The sequence below is a fragment of the Squalius cephalus genome (assembly GCF_949319135.1).
Source record: "Squalius cephalus genome assembly, chromosome: 5".
NCBI lineage: Eukaryota > Metazoa > Chordata > Actinopteri > Cypriniformes > Leuciscidae > Squalius > Squalius cephalus.
Window position 1 is genome coordinate 21490303 of NC_137126.1, and position 14545 is coordinate 21504847.

Consider the following 14545-nt stretch of genomic DNA (forward strand, 5'->3'; position numbering starts at 1 on the left):
TATTAAAAAGAGCATTAGGCCTAGTTTGTGTAGCCTAAAACACTATTATAGAATTGTAATAAGGTCTCTATTTTTATGTAATGTAGCCTATATTTAAACAGAAAAAATAAATAAATAAGTGTAACAGGGACATAAACTCACATTAGATACATGAATGTGAGAACTTTGCCTCCTCATTTTAAAACAAGACTGCACACATGGAAAATAGATCGATGGATGATAACAACAGAGCCTTCTGGATCTGAACTGTTGATGATGTAATCGGGACATGGAGAGATGTCGATGATGTCAGTGCGTGCTCACGCTCACGCATCACTGTTGACGTGGCGTCTCTGTCTCCAGTAACGTTAATCCAGCAGAAGTAATGAGGCACATAGAGGAAACTGGAGAATGGCCTAATCACTAAAGTCAAGCGGACCATACTCGTTTCTCAGGTAAACCTCAACAAAATGATCAACAGAAGCTTTAATTAGCGCCGTAGTTTTATTAGCTGAAATTTGTCTAGATAGTAAATCACCGTTTGTTGATGTAAAGTTTGGTTAGCATCATTAGCACGAGATTATCGACCCTGTTTACTAATGAGGATTTCAAGATATTACATATTATTAACTTAGTGATACATTCTTACATGAACTGCTATATCATTCTGTATTCCAAGAGATTATTTTCCAGATGGCGATATTGTAGTTGGTGTTTTGCGTAGCATTTGCTAAAATATGCTAACTGAGCTACTTAGCATCTACGGGTAACGTTAACGTTATACTATAAACCCCATTAAGTGGCTTTATTCGATAAACAACAATTTAACGTTTATTTCATGTGAATAAACGCTGTTTGGCCAGGTGTCATTGTTTGTTTCTTGAATAAAATTGGTCTTGTCTTGTGAAGTCATCTTTACATGCTAAAAGATGTGTAGCTGCTAGTTAGCTAACCTAGGTAGTTAGTCAACGTTACCTGCGCGTGCCAGGCCACGTAAGAAATACAGTTCACAGGAGACAGTTAATATTTATGCACTTTCAAGACTAGGAAAATCCTAAAATAGCTTCTGTCAACATCGGCCAAGGGTGAATTTTTATCTTATCAGCAGTGTTAGCCGTTGTACACGGCGTAGCACATTTGGTGTGCTTACAGTCTATTAGATATCCACCCATATCTAAATGTCCCACACATCACTATCTGTTTTTTAATTTGCCACAGTAAAAGGAATCCAATGACCTCAGACAGAGAGTACATTTTGTGATGCACACCTGTTAAACAACATTCATTAGCCTTTTGTTCTTTTCAGAGTGAAAAATGACTGGAAGGAACCAGCACAATGGTTTCCAGTTTGCAACCACAGTGCAGCCACCCACAGGTGGTTACACGTACGCTTTTGGGAACAACTCAGAGACTGAATACTCGGAGGAGGATGGAGAGACTTTTGAGCTGCGTTCCAGAGGCAGGGAGAGGCATCGCAGGCACAGCTCATCTACAGATCGCAAGGACGATATTGTATACTTGATAAGGGACATAAAAGAGGGAGATACGCTGATCAGTATTTCTCTGCAATATTTCTGTACTGTAAGTCAGGGTTTCCTTGTTGTTCCCTTACTATTTTTTCTTTCAGTATGTTTATAGTAAGGTCACCATTATGATCAAAATCATAGAAATATAATATGTTTTATTTTATTTTAAAGTTGGCTTGAACTAAAACTGCATGTTATAGGTCTTATTGTGAACAATTTATCAGTTTAATTTTAAGATATATTTTTTTTACCTCAATGTTTAATCAAAATGTCATAACTGGACTCACTTCTCTCTCTTGTTATTTATGCCTGCCTTCTCTAATTATTTAGTTCGCTTAAACCCTCCCTCTGCAAGTTTTGCTTTCATTTTCCTACACTTTTGTGACATTTACATTTTAGAAGCTAATCAACAACCAGTGGATGTCCAGACCCACATTTTTTTTTCCAATAATCTACACATGTAAATACTGTATGTCACAATCGGAAAAAAAGATCTAATGAGGCTACTTCCGTTTCATCACGACTTTAATAACCATGTGGTAATGTCTGTTTTAGGGTAATTAAGTTAATTAAAAAAATATTTTTATTAAGAACTAGATAGACCAAAGTGAAAATGATTATTCTGAAATCAATAAGCCTGTTATTGGTGCGAAAGCATGCTAAACTGAAGTGTAACGTCTCAAAACAAAAACTAGTGTTTTAGTAGCTAGTGTAAAATCTGTGTTTTAGTCACACCTAATCACGCAAGTAGAATTCTGTATTAACAACACAAGTCATGACGTAGCTTTGCTGCAGCAAACAAAACTCAGCTTCACATTACACCCTATAATAATGAGTTCTTCCTGATCTTATTCGGGACACATCCAGCTCTGTATATTTTTACATTGCTCCATGTATGTTGATATATAAAAACGTAAAGCCGTTTTGCCTCCTAATAGCTACCCAAATATGTTATACTGATTTGTTGTTTTCTTGTTTGTTCTCAGGTTGCAGACATAAAGCGGGCCAACAATCTTCTAACTGAGCAGGACTTCTTTGCGCTGCGGTCCATACGGATCCCTGTGAGAAAGTTCAGCTCATTCACAGAAACTCACACCACCACTCCCCACAAAAGCAGCTCACCCTGCAGCACTCGCAGAATCACAGAAATACAGGTTTCTGGAGCTCCCTTGGACTCTTCATCCTCTTCCTCATCTGTGGACAGCGTGGAGTGCTTCCTGCAGGAGAAGGACAAGGACATTCAACTTCTCGTCAAGTCATCTGCCCCTTCCAGGAACAGCCTGAACGAGGTGGTGTCCTCACTGGAGCAGCCGCTGCTGGGAGACCCCGAGCGCAGACCGGCCCATAAGAAAGACCCGTACTATGGGGCTGACTGGGGAATGAGATGGTGGACCGCAGTGGCCATCATGTTGGTCGTGGGAATTGTTACACCTGTTTTTTACCTGTTGTACTATGAAGTTTTGATGAAAGCAGATGTAAGCCACCACACCACCACAGACTCCATCAGGCCTGGACCAACACAGCCAGCCGTCGCTGAGCCTCATGGGTTACCACGGGCCAATGCTGCCTCTCACCAAGACTCTCACCTACAGCCTGCTATTGAACAGCAACATTTTGTGAAGCACAAAAAGGAAACGTAAAGGAGCACTTAGATCACCAGGGAATTCATTTGGAGGCATTTATGGATGGTATAAGCGGAACCACATTTTAAAAACGAAGTTGAACTGAAGCGTGAAAGGATCAAGTAATCAAGAAATGATTCCAATCCCGTCAGCATATTTCCTTGATGCAGTTTGCACAGTTAAATGCTGTTTTTGTTGTTTGTCTGTCACTCATGAGCCAGTGTATAGCTCTGTACCTCTATTAAGCTCGTTGTTTGCCTTGACGGCAAACATGACACATTAAGACATTTGCTGCCACTGTCTGGTTGTCAGGGAAATAAACACATTAATTTATTTTAGGAAGTGTAGAATCCAGATTCAGTATTGCAACTGATGCTAATAAAGTTGCTGGTTTTAATTTTTAAACTTTGCTTGTAAAGAAAAACAAAACTTAAAATGGAACCATAATGGCTTCCTGGTTTTCTTCTAGCAAGAGCACAGGCATGATTTGTAAAATATTCTCGCATGTGCTCAATTCCATTCCAGTAGCAGAGATGCAAACATTTCTATGAATCATGGAGTTCAGTGATTGACTTTTGAACAGTACGTGCCTTCATCCTGTAGACTGTAGATGCAGGTTGAAAATAAAGGAATTATATTTTAGTATCTAAATCTCCTAATTATTTTTGGCATTTGAACATTTTGCTTAATACCAGTTTAGTAATTTATCTATATAACTTATCTATAATTTTTATACTTATAAAACACTGCTCTTGGAAGACATGAAGTGTTACTAAATTTGTGCTTTTATATGTATTAATACACTTTAGTTCTCTTGTATGATAGACTTTTTTTAATGAGTGATAGCATTTTTTATTGCTAGTAAGTGGCTTCATCCATGTTGTCATCACTTCCTCCCCCGTATTCATCACCGTCTTCAAAGTAGTTTGCTATGTAGTCGTTTTCCTGTGAAAAAGTCCGATCATTGAGTGTTTTTACTACTCTGGAATTTAGTTGGACATTCACTATGTATAGATTATTCAAACATGAACACTATGTAGTAAAATGCTCTGTGCTGTCAAAACAGTAGCACCAAAATCGTTTTCTCAGTAACTGAAACCATGTTAGATCTATCGAGCAGGTACTTGGGTGTTCACTTTACTGTTGATGACATGTTTTAGGTTAAATGCATGCAGCCATAAGCTCCAACAGCATCTATAGAATGTTGCTGATTACCACAGAATGAAAAGCAAACAACTATATGGTTGCTGGCAGGTACATAGGACACACATATTAACAAATAAATAAATTTAGCACAGATAGATTTTTTTTTTTCTTTAGAACTGTTTTATTTTACAAACTAATGGACAAGACAATGAAAAAAATCCATGCACAAAGAAGTTTTCCATTTAAAAAGCAGATAGCTTTGCATGGACACATTTGGTTGTGATTATATCTCTCTCTCATTCTTAAGCAACATTTAAGTGTTAAAGTTACACTGAAGTTTAATTTGTTTCTGTGGTAATGTACAACATGCTACAGATGCTGTCGATTAAGATTTATTTAACGTAGAAAGAATATTGTTATTAGTAAGATCTTTTACCTCTTCAAGCTCTTCATCATCATATTCTCCTTCAATTTCTTCTTCCTCCTCTTCTTCCTCACCCTCTTTCTTCTTTCCCTTCTCCTCATTCTCCTCATCTGATTTGACATCCCCCTTCTTCTCAAGTTCCTGAAAAACAAGCACAAGTGAAACAACAGCTCAATCCAAATATACTGTATATGTTTGCGGTGAACCAAGATAGAAAACGTGAATAGTGTAGCAATTTATTGTGATTAATATAGCATGAACTCACATCCAGTTTACTCAGCATTTCCTTCTTGTCCTTACTTGATATCTTTGCGAATTTCTTATCTGTACATATTCAAGTTGTTTACAGGTCATTCAAAAATTGCAGTTTGTTTAAAGAGGGATTTGCATTTCTTGAAATTACCTATTTTCTTCTTAATTATCTTCTTCTGTGGCTTCAGCTCCTTCGGAAGACTGTTCCAATCTACAAATCAAGCCTATAATTTATCTGAAATCAGTCCATTTAAATTGTAATCGTACGCGATTCTTGCAATACCTGGTGTCCAATCGCCAGCTTCAATTTTTTTTATTTCTTTTGTGTATTTTTCTTTGTACCTCTCCACATCTGTGAATTATACTGGTGAGCAGAGCACACTGGCAAACACTTTAAAACAGTAGATACAATTAATTTAACCTCTAAACATTTCTTACTTGAATTAACATGGTTAAAATAAAATAATGAAAATAATAACGTTCAAGGTAAAATATCCCTAATCAGTTATAGTATTTCACTTAAACATGGTTACATAGATTTAATATCTTAAGGTCAGTGATAGCCTATTGCCCCCAGTGCTCATCTACTTTTACAATATGATTATCTTAGAAATCATAAAACACCTAGTAGGAAGCATTAGGTATTATATGTTACTAAAATTAAATAAAGGCTACCACTCACCTCCCTTTCCTGTGTGGGGTTTTATGTTAAAAGGGAGGTCTTTCATTCGTCCTCTCATCTCTTGTTTCAGTGCTCTCATGTAGTCTTCATCTTCTCCAGCTTTCAAAGGCCCTGGTTTATATTCAATTTGCTGTAAAAGATGCAATAATGTCATAGGTATTGTAATGCATGTCTCTAAAACAACTTCAAAAAAGCAAAAGGCAGGACTTTCTGGATAATGTTCTAATGTTACTGAAGCACATTTTAAAGTTCAGTGGAAAACAATATTAGTTTAATAACAAAACAAAAAGGATCAGAATAACTCACAGGGAAGAGTGGAGTCGGCCCTCTCTGGGTTTCAGGCATGGACCCTCTGGTGAGGCCTAGAGCCTCAACGTTGAAGGAGAATGCTGCTATTCCTCTGCCCTTTCCTGCCATTCTGGTCAGTCAAATATTCCTAAAAAAAAAGTTTGGATGAACGAAACAATTTAATAATGGACAAAATAATAATAATTTTTACGTTGTTTTTTTTGGGGGATAATTCCCGCTGTAGTTTTAAATAGATTGCGCCGCGATAGGTCACGTGACTCGTGAGAACCAATGGTGTTCGACGTTAATCTAACACGCTTCATTTTTAATTGAAAGAGGTCGGAAGAAGATTATCTTTTAAAAACTTTAAAAAAAAATCAGTGTTTATTACACAAAGCTATCATATGACTTCAGAAAAGTTGGAATATTATCGTACGGGACTTTTTTGTGCTTTTGGAGCATATAAATGAGGATCCACTTTAATTGTTTGGACAGGTGCTTCCCTTTATGCAAGAAAACAGCAATGTTGAAACAGCTTGTGGGTGAGTAAATGATGACAACATGCACTGTTTCCAAAACTGCACCACTGGTGCGGGCGGTCGCATTGCAGGAGGGCAATTGCTTACCTTGTTCAGCATTTAGACGAATATAAATGAGCATCTGAAGGCAATTAAAGTGCACTTGCTTTATATTATTAATATGCATTATTTGGGTGGTGGCTATTTCCGCACTGACCAATAGTATTCCGACTCTCTAGCGCGTCACATCTTTACGCTCGGTGACGTGCTGCTCTTGCGGAACAGGGTGTCAGCGTCTTTTCTGCGGCTGAAGCAGCTAGATCTAAAACCAAAATTATAGGTTAACAACCATACATTTATCCTCATATGCAGTAATAACCTCTTGAATGTATTGGAGATGTCGGTGACTGACTGGTACGCGCATAAGTCGCTGGAAAATGGCGTGTTTTGGATCCAAGAGCGTTTTTATGAATCGGGGAACAGGGCGAATATCTGGCTCATACGCGGGTCCCATCAGGACGTCGTCATAGATACCGGACTGGGTTTACGGAGTCTGCCTGAATACATCTATAGTAAAGGGCTGCTAGGGGACGATTCGAAGCGCAAGAACCCGCTGTTAGCCATCGGCACGCATGTGCATTTTGATCATTCGGGCGGGCTGCATCAGTTTCAACAGGTGGGCGTGCACAAGGCGGAGGTGGATGCTCTGGCTAACGGTGACAACTTTGAGACCGTGACATGGTTATCTGACCGAGAGATCGTGGAGGACCCAGCGCCTGGATGGCGAGCAAGACAGTATAGAGTGACGGCTGTTACGCCAACCCATATATTACAAGAAGGTGGGGTGTTATACTGTTGTGCTAAATTGCCATTCTGTCTGTCTGGCTCTCTCTCTCTCAAACTGCATTATTTAGCTAATTTTGGTTCATGCCTAATATACTCCAATAACAGTAGTAAAATGCACTGCATTGCATGACTTCATTTTGGGCAACCTTGCTTAATATCTTTGAAGAGCTAGAGAAAGATCGAAACAAATCAGATCATGTTAGACTCACCAGAGACATGTCAGTGGTTAGTGAAAACCAAGCTCACTGTCTAATGTGGCTTTATAATTTCCCTGATGGTGGAGATACACCATTAGTGGACCATTGGCGGAAACCCAGCAGAATCAGAGTAAAGCTCTGAGTAAAACGCACATGATTGATATGACCTCCTCCCCCATTATTCTCTGTGAATGGACTAGTATGCAATGAATTGCACTGCATATAAATATGTTTTTCAGTGAACAAATTATTCTTTCACCTCACAGTGTATCTTCAGATGTTGAGGTGACATAGACTTTAAGCTAGAGTCCGGGTTCCCATGCTCCTGGAAAAACCTTTAAAAGGTGTGATTTTCAGGCCTCTGAAAATCATGGAAAATGTCTATAGTGAGTTTACGAAATTGATGAACGAATGAACGAATGAATCCAAACTATATATGACTAATATATATATATATATATATATATATATATATATATATATATATATATATATATATATATATATATATATATTAGTCAGCTGGAAATATTTAATCAGTTAGAAATTGCTCTTTGTGAGTGCATAATTACTAAAAACATAATTATCCAGTAATTGACTGTAAAAGTCATGAAAAGTCAGTACAGAAAGGGTGTGTGAATCCTGAATTATTTATGATAAACACAGACCGTGTGCCTTTAACCCTTTTTGTAAATGTTTGTGGATGTTTAGAAGCATAGGCTACCTTATTCAGATATGTCACTGTGTGTTAGTATATCCAATAGACAGATATTTGCTCTAAAACTTAAACCTGGCTTGGACCAGGATATCTCAGCTGTAGTAATAATAAACTAAAGCTTAGCTACTTATTCATAACGTATGTTACAAATCCCTCTCTTTTTCATAACTTGTCCATCAGTCGATACAGCTTCTGCTGTGTCAGTGCTGCAATGCAGTGACAATATCCAGTTCCCACATTCCACATTTCCTTCCTTTCTTCCTCCTCCTTGTGTTCCCAGGCGACGTTATCAACCTTGGGGACCGGCAACTTTCTGTTCTCCACATGCCGGGCCATTCCAGAGGAAGCATTTGTCTCCATGACAAGGAGAACAAGATGCTGTTCAGTGGAGACGTGGTCTATGATGGTTCCATGATTGATTGGCTTCCCTACAGCAGGATCAGCGACTACATCCGTAGCTGCGAAAGGCTGGTAGAGATGGTCGATAAAGATGAGATTGACCTGGTCATGCCTGGCCATTTTAACACTTTCGGGAGCAAACGGCTGCACCGGTTAGCCTCCAACTACATGGCTAGTGCCGGCGCCTGCCACAGAGCATCCACCTGCGTGGTGAAGTCTATCGCCAGCCTGGCACTTCGAGCCTCCAATTCAAGAAGTGCCTGCTAATAGTTATGATCCAGACTACTATGCAACAACATATGTCATTGCAGACCTCAATATAGAGCATAGTGAAAACACTGAGTAATACAGTGTGCTAATGATACACAGTTTGATACTAGTATTTGTGTTGATCATGGTTCAAAATAATGAGGGATATATGCTGCAAAATATCCATCAAAGCGTCAAATAGAGCAGTAGACATTGCCATATTTTTAAAGGTGCTGTGTGTAATTTTCACCATTAAAATAGTTTCTTCTATATCCCAGCTTAATATGTAAAGACATTTATAAGACTACTAAAAAACACTAAAAGTGATAATCACTGTGGATACTTGGCATTTTTAGCTGCCCAATTCATAGATTTCAGTCATGTAACTGGTGTGGAAACATAGAGGGCAAAACGCCCATAGAACTTCATTACAGGCCTGTCAGTTTTCCATCTCAAAAAGAAAGAAAAAAAACAACAACATGTGAACAAAATGCAAGTTTTGGGAACGTGTGATCAATATAATGTACCTGCTTCAGTCACTAAAAATCACTAAAAACTAGGGCTGGGAGAAAAAAATCGATTCACCTAGCTATCGCGATTATTTTATTTTATTTTTTTATTTTTATGATTCTAAAATCAATTATTTTTTCCAGAATTTATATTAAAGTTCAAATATGAACACTGATGTCTACGATAGCGATCAAAATCTTGGTGAAACTTGGTGCTTAAAATAACGCATTTATCGATTAGCCTACATTGTCGTGACAAGTGACTGTTAAAAAATGTATTTGTTATTAAATCTTTTATTCAAGAGAATGTAGTATGGTATTATGCTTCTGAAATAAAAGTCAGAACGATGTGATGATTTGTTTTTGTAAATATGACTCATCTTATAGGCTACATCATGTACAGTCTGTATAAGTGTATGATTGAACTTTTCCCGATGGTCTAGTGTTAAAATAATTACAATATATTGCAATATCGAATCGCAATACTTGTAGAATCGCAATTCTTAAAACAATCGCAATACATATCGTATCGGCACCCAAGTATCGTGATAGTATCGAATCGGGAGATAGGTGTATCATCCCAGCCCTACTAAAAACAGTGGGACATTCTAAAACGCTTAATGTGAAAAATACTTAAAAGTGCCTTAATGTACTTAAATAGTGATGTTGAAAGGTCAAATTCAGTGTTCACCTTGTTAATGATGCATACTACAGGCGAGCATATGAGCCCAGAATATTATTGCAAAGCGTTATATGATTTACAGCAGTGTTCTTCAACCCTGCTCCTGAAGGACCCCCAACACTGCACGTTTTCTTTGTCTCCCTAATCAAACACACCTGATTCAACTCATCAGCTCATTAACCCATGTGATAATGAGCTGATGAATTGAATCAGGTGTGTTTGATTAGGGCGACAAAGAAAACGTGCAGTGTTGGGGGTCCTTCAGGAGCAGGGTTGAAGAACACTGATTTAGGCCTAGTCCACACGGACACGGGTATTTTTATAACCGGAGTTTTTCCTCTTGCGTTCAAAAAAACAAATCCCGTCCACACATGCTCGGTTTCAAAGAAATCTCCGCCTACATGAAAACGCAAGAACACGCTATTAAGTGCTGTCAAGAGCATGTCACACCAGCAGGCGGCGATATAACCCTAATCGTAAAGCCACGTTGGCCAATCAGAAGCCTGAATCAGAAGCAAAAACCTCGGTTTTACTGTCTACACGACAACACTGCAAACGGCGTTTCTGAAAATCCTCATCCTGGCAGGGGTTTTCAAAAATGTTCGGTTTCAGTGACGTGATACTGCGTTTCCGTGTGGACGAACGGCCGAACCGCGTAAAAAAAGTCACGGTTATAAAATTACCCGTGTCCGTGTGGACAAGGCCTTAGTGTATTCTTAAAAAAATGGTTTTCTATGGGAAAACGCTTAATGAGAAACTGTGCATTGCATTTATATTCTGAGTTCATCTGCTAGCCTGTACATAGTATGCATAATCAATAAGGCATACAGTGAATTTTGTCTTTTAATATCACTGTCTTACTACATTAGTAATTAGTGCAAACCTGGTAAAAATTACAGTAAGCCTTGTTTTCCCTCCAGGTGTGCATTTCTGTGTGATATCACATGAAAACTAAGAATATAGCAATGTTTCCCCTCCTCCCCTCACCCCAAACAAGTTAAACGCAAGCTCCACCCCACAGCCAATGTCATTGGTTAACTCAGTCACGCATTCACTTGGCAAGAAAAGGTCAGACTTCATGGATTCAGTTCAGAGTTCAGGAAAATCATAGATAGGTCCGATTGGGACAAACAGTAATGCTATCTATCTGGATGTACTACCAATGCTATCAACCTTAATTTAACAACGCAGATTACATAATTACACACTGTACCTTTAATAAATAATTTCATTAACATTTGGTTTAATCGTGAGACTTGTCCACAGATGGTATTTTTAAAGATCAAAATCCCAATAAGGCACTTTGTAGCTAAGCTGACATAATTACACTTCCAATCAACAGTGATCTGATCAGTTTTAGGTCAATTTGTTAGCTAAATTGGGAGTTAAAGTGAATTAGTTGCATACTATTGACTTGTCTCTATGGAAGTCTCTGCATGAGATATTGATGTAGCACTGCATGAATGGACGCAGCATCATTCTATTATTCTATAGGCCCAGAGTGGTTTGTGTTGTGTATTTGATCGAAGTGCTTTGCTTGCAAACAAAATCATAATCTTTCAGCAGAATATTAGTCAGGAAAAATGACTAGCCTTGACAGAAAGATGCCTGAACTGTGATTTTTGTTTGGTTTAGTTCCATAACACTGCCTCCATATAAGTAGTTCTCTTTGCTGTGTGCTTATTTGCAAACTGCACAATAATTGTGATTTATTTGTATTAGTAGTTTTGATATTGAAGCACAGAAGTCAGTGTGGGTGACGGTAGTAGTTTGTGGTATGAGGCTTTTTTCCCCTCTGAGTAAGTCACTGCCTTAGTTTAATCTGACATATGTTAAGCCCTCCTCTTTAGTATTCAAATGTGAAAATACCATGTTTTGTGAGTGTGTGAGACGTTGGGGAAGCTATGAGAATGACTGACATCAAGTCACTCATTTATGTTGCCAAACTATAATATGCTGCTTAACTATTTTGATGTAATTTCCATAACTGCTGAAATGTCATTTTCACTTAGTATCATAAAAGGAGAGTAGAATTGTGTGAATGTGATGGACATGGATATATGTATTATGAATCTACAGTTGAAGTGAGCTTGTACAGTATATGTGCACTATGTTTCTGCTCAGGAATCCCTTGAATCCAGGCAAAATGAGCAGAGCTATACATGCAACACTATTTTTAGTGCCTCTTGGAGAGTAAACAAATGAATACCTCGCAATGCCATGACAACAGCTGTTGTAATAGCCAGGCACCTGTTTAACAATATACTCACTTTCAATTCTGTATAGTTTGAGTCTCTGTGTTATTCTTCTCTTTCTGTGTTGCTTGATATTTCATTTATGCTTATTTCATTTGTAGTTGTACAATGTGTTAAGAGAGAATTTCACTGTGATATTAGTATTTTGCCCCTTTGAGCAAAAGGAATATGACCACAAGATGGAGACATTGACCCTGTTATGCCTGCATATTACTAGTCGCTTTGGAGATAGAGCGCTGAAGTAGTTGAGCATCAAACTGAGGTCAGTGCTATTTGGCAGCAAACCCTCCATTTTAAAATTCTCTAAATTTATAAGTTGGCACGTCCTTCTTTTTAAAAACTTGACGTTTTCTCACATATCACTAAGTTAACCGCAAGCCTTATCCCCTTAGGCTAGTAATGATGGATTGGATGTGACATTAATTTCCTTACAAATCTCTTGAAATATTTTTTGGGCCAAGTTTTGTCCTGACAGTGTGTCTTTTGAAATGCATACGTTTGGCAGTCATGGATCTGGTTGAAATTCCACAGTACTGTTTGACACGGCTTTCAGTCAGGATGAATTGATGGTTGTTGACAGATGGCTAATTATATCCAGGGGACTATTTGTCTGACTTGACCTACAAGAGGTGGTTACTGTTATTTTTAAAGGTGATAGGGCTCAAATGAAATGATGAAGGAGGTTCCAGGAGAAAAGGGAAATCCAGGCTCTATTCACATACAAACTTGATTAGATTTTGGTCAGCCTACATGATGGACATGGGAAAAAAAAAGTATTTTGTAAAAAGTATTTTGTCCTTTTGGTTTGATTTGAATCCTTTCTCATGCTAAAAACATCACATCAGGCTTCTTGAATGGTTTATACTGTATGTACCCTGAAACTAGAAATTCATGAACATTTACCAGAAAGTTAACAGTTGAAAATACCAAACCGAAACTGTAAACATGGGAAGGAAAACCCAAACAAATGCCACAGTGATTCTAGACGTCACTTCGTGAACCTACAATTGAACTATAATGCCATCTTGCATTAGTGAAAGTGATAGAGAGCCTGTAACTAACGTGCCAGATTTCGTCAACTTTTCTCTCCTCCCGCTGGCTGTTTTTCCCTCTAACCCCACTTCAGTAACAAGACATTGTATCCCGCAGGCAGCCAGACGGACATTTGATGCGTGGTCGCCGCTGGGGAAGCGTTGTTTGACATTCAGCTGCTCCCTACATTATCTGCTAATTGACAGCCCCTATCTGCCCTCCGGCGAGCCAAGATGACACGTGTGGGAAGGGCCGAGGTGAGGGGGAGAATAGGGAAGTGCCAATCACCAGCAGATTATCAGAGCGAAAGGGTGGTAACGGAGCCTTAATATGACCTGGCTGCTGCAGGTTTTTTGGGTTAATGGTTGGCGGTGCAACAGCAGCAATGTGATAACCTCTTCCTCCAAAGTAATACACATACTCATTGAAACAATTTTGTTTTAGTCTTTCAGATCTCTTATGGCCTTCTCATTCACATGTCCTTGATGTCTAACAGACCATGAGCTGTCCTATTTGTCAATTTAAAGACGTGAAATTAAAATTCATCTAGTTTCTAAACGCATGCTGTTCATCTTACTGTGAACGATTGGTCAATGCAAATGTTTTTTTTTTTTTTTTTTTTTTTTTTTTTTAAGATTCCAGGGAAACAACAGACTTCTCTCTGGTGACCTATCCCAGACTTTACCAATTATTTAAGGTGCGTCTCAATCAGCTCTCTAACTACCTGGGTCATGAATCAGTATAATCGTGTACATGAATTCGGGAGTAAGGACAGTAAGGACTGGTAAGGACAGTAAGGACCACTACACATTGGGACACTGATGAGTGATGACTATTTCCGGCAACATGACAACGTCCTCATTGTACAACATCACTACTGGTATTTATGAACAACAAAAGAACTGATATCTTTCTGCCATTATTTTTAAATGTTATTTAAAGTACATTATGATAAATAATTTATTTACATATACATGCAATATTTCAGCTATAAATAAATGATAAATGTTAACTAGATTATGTCTATTACCTGTCTAGCGATTGTCTTTTTAGGGATCGAACGTTTCAGTGCACTGGTAGAATTTTGTGATTGAGACAGCCCTTAAAATGACCGACTCACTGATCAGTGCCCTGACTACTGAACTGATTGAGACGCACCCTTGGTCTGCTTAAACCCCGCCCCTTTCTTACAATTGTGTTCAATATTGCATTCAGATCTGC

General features: G+C 38.3%; 3 protein-coding genes and 1 long non-coding RNA gene across 6 annotated transcripts; 3 read left to right on the forward strand and 1 right to left on the reverse strand.

Annotated features, from left to right (window-relative positions):
* Window positions 1–303: 303 nt before the first annotated feature.
* On the forward strand, window positions 304–3145 carry lysmd3 (LysM, putative peptidoglycan-binding, domain containing 3; the record flags this gene model as incomplete). The annotated part of the gene is made up of 3 exons (XM_079870681.1): window positions 304–434; window positions 1286–1560; window positions 2492–3145. Exons 2-3 carry the CDS (start codon window positions 1294–1296, stop codon window positions 3143–3145), a joined length of 921 nt encoding a protein of 306 aa, XP_079726807.1. The 5' UTR covers window positions 304–434; window positions 1286–1293.
* polr3g (polymerase (RNA) III (DNA directed) polypeptide G) lies at window positions 3082–7504 on the reverse strand. Of its 3 annotated transcripts, none has more exons than XM_079870685.1 (8): window positions 7493–7504; window positions 5938–6067; window positions 5632–5761; window positions 5233–5301; window positions 5101–5160; window positions 4963–5021; window positions 4710–4838; window positions 3082–4072 (listed from the first exon to the last, which is right to left on the reverse strand). In XM_079870685.1, the coding sequence occupies exons 2-8, from the start codon at window positions 6046–6048 to the stop codon at window positions 3986–3988; spliced, it is 645 nt and encodes a 214-aa protein (XP_079726811.1). In that variant the 5' UTR covers window positions 6049–6067; window positions 7493–7504; the 3' UTR covers window positions 3082–3985. The 3 variants fall into 3 exon arrangements, with proteins under 3 accessions (XP_079726811.1, XP_079726810.1, XP_079726809.1); XM_079870684.1 differs by lacking the exon at window positions 7493–7504 and adding an exon at window positions 6546–6639; XM_079870683.1 differs by lacking the exon at window positions 7493–7504 and having other exon boundaries at window positions 5938–6167.
* On the forward strand, window positions 6308–14057 carry LOC307158259. Its single transcript, XR_013821208.1, has 3 exons — window positions 6308–6461; window positions 13442–13581; window positions 13960–14057. It is a non-coding gene; the product is annotated as an uncharacterized lncRNA (long non-coding RNA).
* On the forward strand, window positions 6671–12157 carry mblac2 (metallo-beta-lactamase domain containing 2). The gene is made up of 2 exons (XM_079870682.1): window positions 6671–7276; window positions 8479–12157. Exons 1-2 carry the CDS (start codon window positions 6835–6837, stop codon window positions 8862–8864), a joined length of 828 nt encoding a protein of 275 aa, XP_079726808.1. The 5' UTR covers window positions 6671–6834; the 3' UTR covers window positions 8865–12157.
* Window positions 14058–14545: the final 488 nt, after the last annotated feature.